This window comes from Primulina eburnea, chromosome 14 (assembly GCF_022965805.1).
Source record: "Primulina eburnea isolate SZY01 chromosome 14, ASM2296580v1, whole genome shotgun sequence".
Taxonomy (NCBI): domain Eukaryota; kingdom Viridiplantae; phylum Streptophyta; class Magnoliopsida; order Lamiales; family Gesneriaceae; genus Primulina; species Primulina eburnea.
Window position 1 is genome coordinate 382,254 of NC_133114.1, and position 7,446 is coordinate 389,699.

The 7,446-nt window shown below is 32.4% G+C and overlaps 1 protein-coding gene across 2 annotated transcripts; it reads right to left on the minus strand.

The window, feature by feature from the left end:
• Positions 1 to 589: 589 nt before the first annotated feature.
• Positions 590 to 5,172, minus strand: LOC140812558 (vacuolar protein sorting-associated protein 32 homolog 1-like). 2 transcript variants are annotated; one of them, XM_073170853.1, is made up of 8 exons: positions 4,999 to 5,172; positions 4,725 to 4,900; positions 3,994 to 4,093; positions 3,466 to 3,551; positions 3,282 to 3,373; positions 1,410 to 1,524; positions 1,149 to 1,332; positions 590 to 823 (listed from the first exon to the last, which is right to left on the minus strand). In XM_073170853.1, exons 2-7 carry the CDS (start codon positions 4,794 to 4,796, stop codon positions 1,153 to 1,155), a joined length of 645 nt encoding a protein of 214 aa, XP_073026954.1. In that variant the 5' UTR covers positions 4,797 to 4,900; positions 4,999 to 5,172; the 3' UTR covers positions 590 to 823; positions 1,149 to 1,152. The 2 variants fall into 2 exon arrangements, with proteins under 2 accessions (XP_073026954.1, XP_073026952.1); XM_073170851.1 differs by having other exon boundaries at positions 4,996 to 5,172.
• Positions 5,173 to 7,446: the final 2,274 nt, after the last annotated feature.

A 7,446-nucleotide genomic window follows, 5' to 3' on the forward strand; every position in this document is an offset into this window, starting at 1 on the left:
TATATATATATATATATATATATATATATATATATATATATATATATATAATGGACATCGGCAGCCACTGGCTAAAGCAATTTTATGCACAATAAATTTTCAATCTTTTTTAAATTATAAATATTACAAATGAAATAACTATTTAAAAAATTGAGGACATCGTTATTAATGTCAATCTAGTTTTTGATATATTATTATTATTATTATTATTATATAATTAATAAAACACTTGTATAACCGGGAAAAATGAACAATACTATATGTGGTGTTGTCAATTGGTTTATGATATAACTAGCAGATAAAAAAAAAACTCATAATAGAAACCTCAAAGTTAGTTGTTTCTAGCGAAAGCTAAACAGAATTATCTCAATTAAAGAAGTAGACCACAAGTTGTGTTAGTCAGAATTATCTTGTAATAGAAGCGACCTCTTGATGTAGTTAGTTAGATTAACGCCAAGTGATTCTTAAAATGATCGAAAGTGTACTTCTTTCCACGTCTGTTCACTACTTGCGCTACCAGTCCAGAGCTTTAATAATAAAAAAACGCATGATAAAAGTGTCCCCCTCACATCCATTTAGGGTCAATATATATACGTATAAATCGCAGAGGATTTTCTTAAAAATCACTTCATAATCATTCACAAAACATATTTAATAATTTCTTCCCCCACCACTCACAATTGGAACACAAATCTATATAATTCTTCACTCACCAATACCATTAAAATGCCAGAATGACCAATTCTGGTCTGACAACTGGGAGGGCAGCTCAAGGCCTGATTTAATTACCAACATAGTGTACACCCGACTTTAGTAGCAAAACCTGAAAGATGACAGGCAATTAACTTTCTAGGAGGGATTTGATCATTTTAAACTAGTCTAATGCTTGGTGAATTTGAAATTGGTTACAGTTATTAATACAGACGCTTAAAATTAGGCAGGGTGAATTTTAAATCTCCTTATATTTCGATAAACCAACTAAAATCAATTAGGTGACAAGGATTTGAATTTTAAATCTCCTTATATATATTTTTTTTAAACTATAACCCAGAGAGTCAATTTTTTTAAACCATAACCCAGAGAATCAACTTGAATTGAAATAAAAGGCAAAACGAACAAGTGGCATCAAAGGTCAGAAAAGAACCTACCTCTTCAAAGGGCCATCTCCCTTTGCAATTCAGCAAGTTCATCGTCGTCATCTTCAATCTTCTTTGCTGGTTGCCTTCCGGCAGGAACTCTAACAGCAGCAGCAGGAGCTGTTGTCGCAGGTTGCAGGAGCTGCTCCTCAAGCTCAGCTCCTTCAAGTTCTTCAAGCTCAGCCTCCAATTCATCCTAGGAAAAGAGACAAGTCAGATATCTTCTCTGCAATCAAAACATTGAACATAAGAGGTAATCAGAGCAATGAATACTTCGTCAAAATCAGCTGCAGTGCCAATAGGTGCAGACAATGCTTCTTGAATTTGTTTCATATTTTCTGTCTGCTCATTGATCTCATCCATTGTTTTGTCCACATCATCAATGTTACTGCAACAGCGAAAGTCAGTGAGGAAAATGATAAATAAATTCCTAATTTCAAAGACATATTAATCTACTTAATGTCTAAAAGGGTTGGAATGAAATAAATAAAAAACATATAAATAATATTAATATGTTATTTATATGAAATGAATTTTATTATTCTAAAATAAAATTTGAATTGAACACTACAAACACATATAAATGCTTTCTAAAATAATATAACTTAAATAAATAAATAAATAAAAATAATATATATAATATAAAATCATTAAATAAAACTCAATAATATATTAATTAATTTAAAATTGTCTATTAATAATTAAAATTAATAGATAATTAAATGTCACCAATTTAATGAAAAATATGTCAATAATTTAATAGAAAATGTATCACCGAGATAGGGTCAACACTTGGCTAAGGGTAGATGACTCGCTCTCCTTCATTCTCCACTATAAATAACCCTCATATGATGTATTTCATCACAACAATCTTTTGAATTTCGTGGGTTTTATAGAGCACAAATAGAGAGGGGCAAAAATAGTGAAAAATATGGGGAAAATTACCAAACCATCTCCAAAAATCCCGAAAAGTTTATCCTTGCCTACCCATAAATCAAAGTGTACAGAAGGTGTATCAATATCAGCAACCGATCTTGCCCAGAAATTCAAGAATCAAGAAGAACAGCTTCTGGAAAATTCCAGAAACTTGTGTTTCAGGTAGCCAATTCAAGCTCGATTTACCCTTTTTCTTGAACGAACTTCAATTCGGTTTTAAAATAAAAAGTGTGCAAAATGTTTTCTAATTCACATATTTGCCAGCCAATCATCCCCACAGTCACGGGAAGTACTGTTGTTGGTCGTCCAAAATGAACTTCATAGTCATTCTAATTTTTCAAAATCTGTTATGCGATTCGAATTTGAAAACATGTAAAACATAAAAGATGTAGATCAAGCCAAGACCAATCCACCTTAAAATTTCCGACCGCGCGTGAATTTTGTGCCCCAATCTGGTGGTTGACATATCGACGGCCGATCACTTATGCACTAAAAGTTTGGTGATTTTTGAACATGTATTTTAATTGTTATGAATTTTTAAAGTTTTAATCAAAACTATCCATACAAATTTTGTTCAAAAATGATTTTTAAAAGATTCATACCTTCCACCGATCATGACCGATGTAAAATAACTCAAATTATATTTATAGGAAATTATCTTCGCTTGAGATTGAAATCAAGACAAAAAGTAAGTTACTTTACCAATATGAGGTTTTTTCTATTGTGAGTATTTCTACAAATTTCTTCAATAATAGAGTTTGAAATTTGGCATGAATTTACAAGAAAGTTTCATAACTACCAATTTATTCATTTCATAACTACCGATTTATTCATATATATTGCATCATATTGTGTATTTCTCATTTTATTGGTCATATTGTACTTCATACTGAATTTCGGAATTTATTTATTCCTGACTGATTACCGATCGGCTATCACTTATTGAATGACTGAATGAATGGAGCCCTGGACAACGGTGTATGTACAAGATTGTCTTATCTTTTGTAAAGTTAAGGATTGTACATGCTTCCACTACTATAAGTTGATAATGATTATATTACGACCCGGGCCCCACAGTATCATTTCTTTATGTTCCTATAGTAATAATTTTTGTCTTCCTTGATACTTTTGCACGGTTCAAAATTCTGTAATCACGAGTAAGCCCATTTTTATTAAACGAAATAGTTTACAGGGTAATAAGCAACTTACGTGGCCTTCTGCATGGCTTTCATCGCAGCTGCTCCAGTTCTCAAAGCATCCACAGTTTCTGTTGTAGCTTTTGCACCTTCCAGCATTATCATCTGCAACAAAGGTGCAGGTTCAGTTTAGCAACAGAGCCACATCAACTGCAGAAACAGCATCTGCGGGAATATTATGCAACTTTCAGGAGTACCTGATCATGAATACGCAACTGGAAATTTCCAAGCTGTTCAACTTGCTGCTCATAAAGTCTTTTCCTCTTCAAACATTGTATCGCAGCTGTACATATATGGAAAGCAGGAAAGCAGTGAGAAAGCAGGCAAGTTAAGATCTAGTTATAAAATGTTGAGACAACATACTTATAAAGTTAGGAAAAGCAGATTATTTATTCAAGCCCAACCACAACCTGTCATTGATGGACTATGCAAGGGAAGATTAAGGGACGGAATATTGAAGAGCACCATGATAAGAACATAATATGTGACAACATATAAGGGGGAGTTAGGACTACAAAACAACATTAAAAAATCACCATAATTCATGCAAAGTTCTTTGTTATAAAAATAGTTAAAGTATTCGGGGATATGACCAGCATATTAAATTTATTTAACAATAAACAGGAGAGTGAAAACACAAAATTCAAAAACTTTCAGGATGAAAAGATGGTAAACTGGGTACGGGGCAAGAGAACCTCCAAGGAGCCCTCATCAATCAACCATACCCCTTTTATTTTTGGCTCTAGTAAACTCCTTCGCCTTTTCTACTTCATCAGCAGCCTTTTTCAATAGAACTTTCTCTTTTTTCTCCAGCATCTCAAGAGTCTGCATCACCTCGCAAGCAACTACTTAGAGATCATGGAATCACAGGAATGATTAAATAAATTCAGAAAGAATTAAGTCATCAAAAAAATGTCCAAAAAAGGGCCAATTCAGGAATATGGAACACATTCACCCACATGGGAACATGCCTTGAAATCAATGGAGTTGGATTACTTTCTTTGAACAATGTTCCTTAACAGAGGTGGTTGATCTACAAAAGTAGGTGGAACCCAAAATGCAAGGGGAAGACCGAGGATTTGTGACGGAGGCAACACAAGGGACCGTATACAATTTGGGGGAGGGAAACTTCATTTTTTAAAAAACTTGCATATAAATTTGCAATTTATTTATTGGCTTCAGAGCGATCACCTGTCATCTCTAGCAAAAAAAACCCAACAAAAACACATCAATTATAACGCAAACTGATTTAGTTTCCACCAAATGGCTAACAGAAGCATTTATTATGTTCAACTATGTCAACTACACAAGAACGATCATAACATTCATCACATAGCACTGTTATTACACCCAAAAAATCTCAACCCGACAGAAGATTCGCATAATTAAAAGAATAAACAAAACGATAACAAAGATGAAGGAAGTTAATAAATAGATCACGGATAAAAAAGTATACCTCATTTAGCTTGTCTAGGGTTTCCAAAGCATTAGCCTCTTGCTTGGGCTTACCGAAAAATCGCGAGAACATATTGAACAATTAATATTCCAAACAGACAATAATCTATACGCAAATCATGAGAAAAAATCAATTCCTCGAATCCTGGCTGAAATTTTACGCGAAATCACTTCGATCTGCAAACACCAGCAATCGGATTAGCCAAGATTCTTACAAATAACGAACAATTGTATATGTAAACGTTGAAAAATCTGTGCAGCGAAGGAACTACCACGCATTGAAGTCGAAAAGGGATAGCATAACTGGCTTTGATTCCCGCATTTCAATCAATTGATTGAATTGAGTTGAGAATGGATTTCAAAACAATAACTCGGTCGTGGGAACGCAGAGGAGATTAGGAGTCAGCTAACGTGACTGGATATGGGCCCCGCTACAACGCATGGTATTTTGATAAAAATTTGTGTTATAGTTTTACGGGTCATATTTGTGAGACTGATATCTTATTTGGGTCACTGATGAAAACATATTACTTTTTATGTTAAGAGTATTACTTTTTGTTGTAAATATGGGTAGGATTGACCCGTCTCACATATTATAATCCGTGAGACGGTCTCAAATGAGACTCACTTGAGTTCTTTAACCCATAATTTTACAAAAAATATAACTAAAAAAATAATTTTAACAAAAAATGAAAATTTAAGTGTTTGTATTGAGTATGTGAGTTAGGATTTCTCAATCACATGTATATCCAAATCTTTGTCTTTTGAATCAAAGACATTGTTTTGACATTTTTTTGTAATATCTTAGGATTTAATTATTGTACTTAATAGAATTTCATGTAGTCATTAAAACTCTATTAATATTTTGAATATTTATAGACTTTTATAAAAATTTTAAAAATCAATTTTGAACCCAACATGATTTTTTTAAATTTTATAAAAATTTATATTAAGCTGCATGTTATACACCTTTGAGATCCTATACAAGTATATATGCAATGTAAAAAGCGATTTTTAATTTCGACACTCGAACACAGAGTTATTCCATTTTTCCCACAGTTCTGCAAACTGTCTGAAAATTAAACTTTGCATATATACGTTAGAAAATATGAAAATTTGAATTTTAAAGATAAGAATCAGTTTAAAATGCTCTTTCAAAATAATCGTCTTTGATACCATTTAACATGATCGATTGGGGGATAATTATTGAGCTACATTAGCTCGGTTCATTAAATATTGAACACCAATAATTAAATCGAGGTTTGTTTTCAAACCAAGTGGAAGACATTCAAAATAATCTTTCGTAGAATTCGAATAAATGTTTTTGTAAAACATTTAAAATATATACAAGTTAAATATGTAAGATTATTTTTAGTTGAAACATTCATCTTAAAAACAATAACAATAATTGGTAAATTCGATAAATAAATAGACACGAATTTGTTTATAAATGTTTACAGATTAACAACTTTTATGTCATCTTTTCTTCTCATTGGGAAGGATCTACCGGAAGACTTTGATTTATACAACTCCTTGTAGAAACTCATATAAATTTAGGACTTATATGTTGTCTAATTGACACTCTTAGCACATTCTCGAATGTATGTCGCAATCTCACAATCCACGTTATGTTTAACGTCTCTTATGTCAAGGCTACAAACACAATCTTTAATATCCTTGTGTGAAAACCCACTCATCTAAACTTTGAAACCAATTATTATGTATATGTGTGAGTGATTGTGTGTGATGATTTTTACAGTGTATGTATATATCAAATGTATAATCACACTTGGGCTTACTCTTATTCTAGATAATTCCTTCATGTAAGATATTCATGATTTGAATCCTCTTTAAAAGCTTGTATTTGATTTTTAAGATGTTATATTTATATGCTTCAACAATGATATATATGTTTGACATAAGAATATGACCGTTTGAAAAGTTTCTGTATTATTTCCGATATTGAAACGATCATTTCCACCTTTCTGGCCATTTTTCTCGAGCCTAACTGATTTTGAGATCCACTGCTAGTTGGGCTCATCAGCTAGACCGGTCATTCACTTGGGCTCGTCAACTAGATTGAACCAAACTGATGAGGATCATGTGCAGAACTAGTATTTTCATTATCATTTATCAGTATCTTACACTTAATTTAAAATTTGACTTGTGAAGTTAGTTGTAGATCATTTTCTTAGCTTCATAGCACATAGTGAATGGTTAATTTGGATAATAAAGTTAATTAGGCTGACCAAAATGTCAGAACTGCTCATACCCAACTGATCATTGATGATCAGCCAAACTGGTGAACATTTCTGCCATCTGTTTGTCGAGATAAAATCTGATATAGCCCAACTGACGTGAAATGTGACTTGTCCCAAATTGAATTTTATGTTCAGTCGTTTTGACGGCTGGTCATTTGCATCATCGATATTTGAAATATCATCGGAACACTGTAACTCGCCGATTTTCAATTTGGCTAAATTCGAGTTTTAATTTTTATCTTGAGTTAACAACTTCACACTTGAGTAAAAATATTAGAAATAGAATAACAAATTTTGTTATCATCGAAAATAATATTGTTAAGAGTTTCTAAACCCAACATGGTGGATAGCACCCGTATCAACACACCATTCATCTGGGTTGTCCACCAGGTTTGTCTCAAAGACAACTGCAGTTAAATCAAATTCAGAAAAAAAAACATTTGGTTTCTCTTTCCCTTTCTT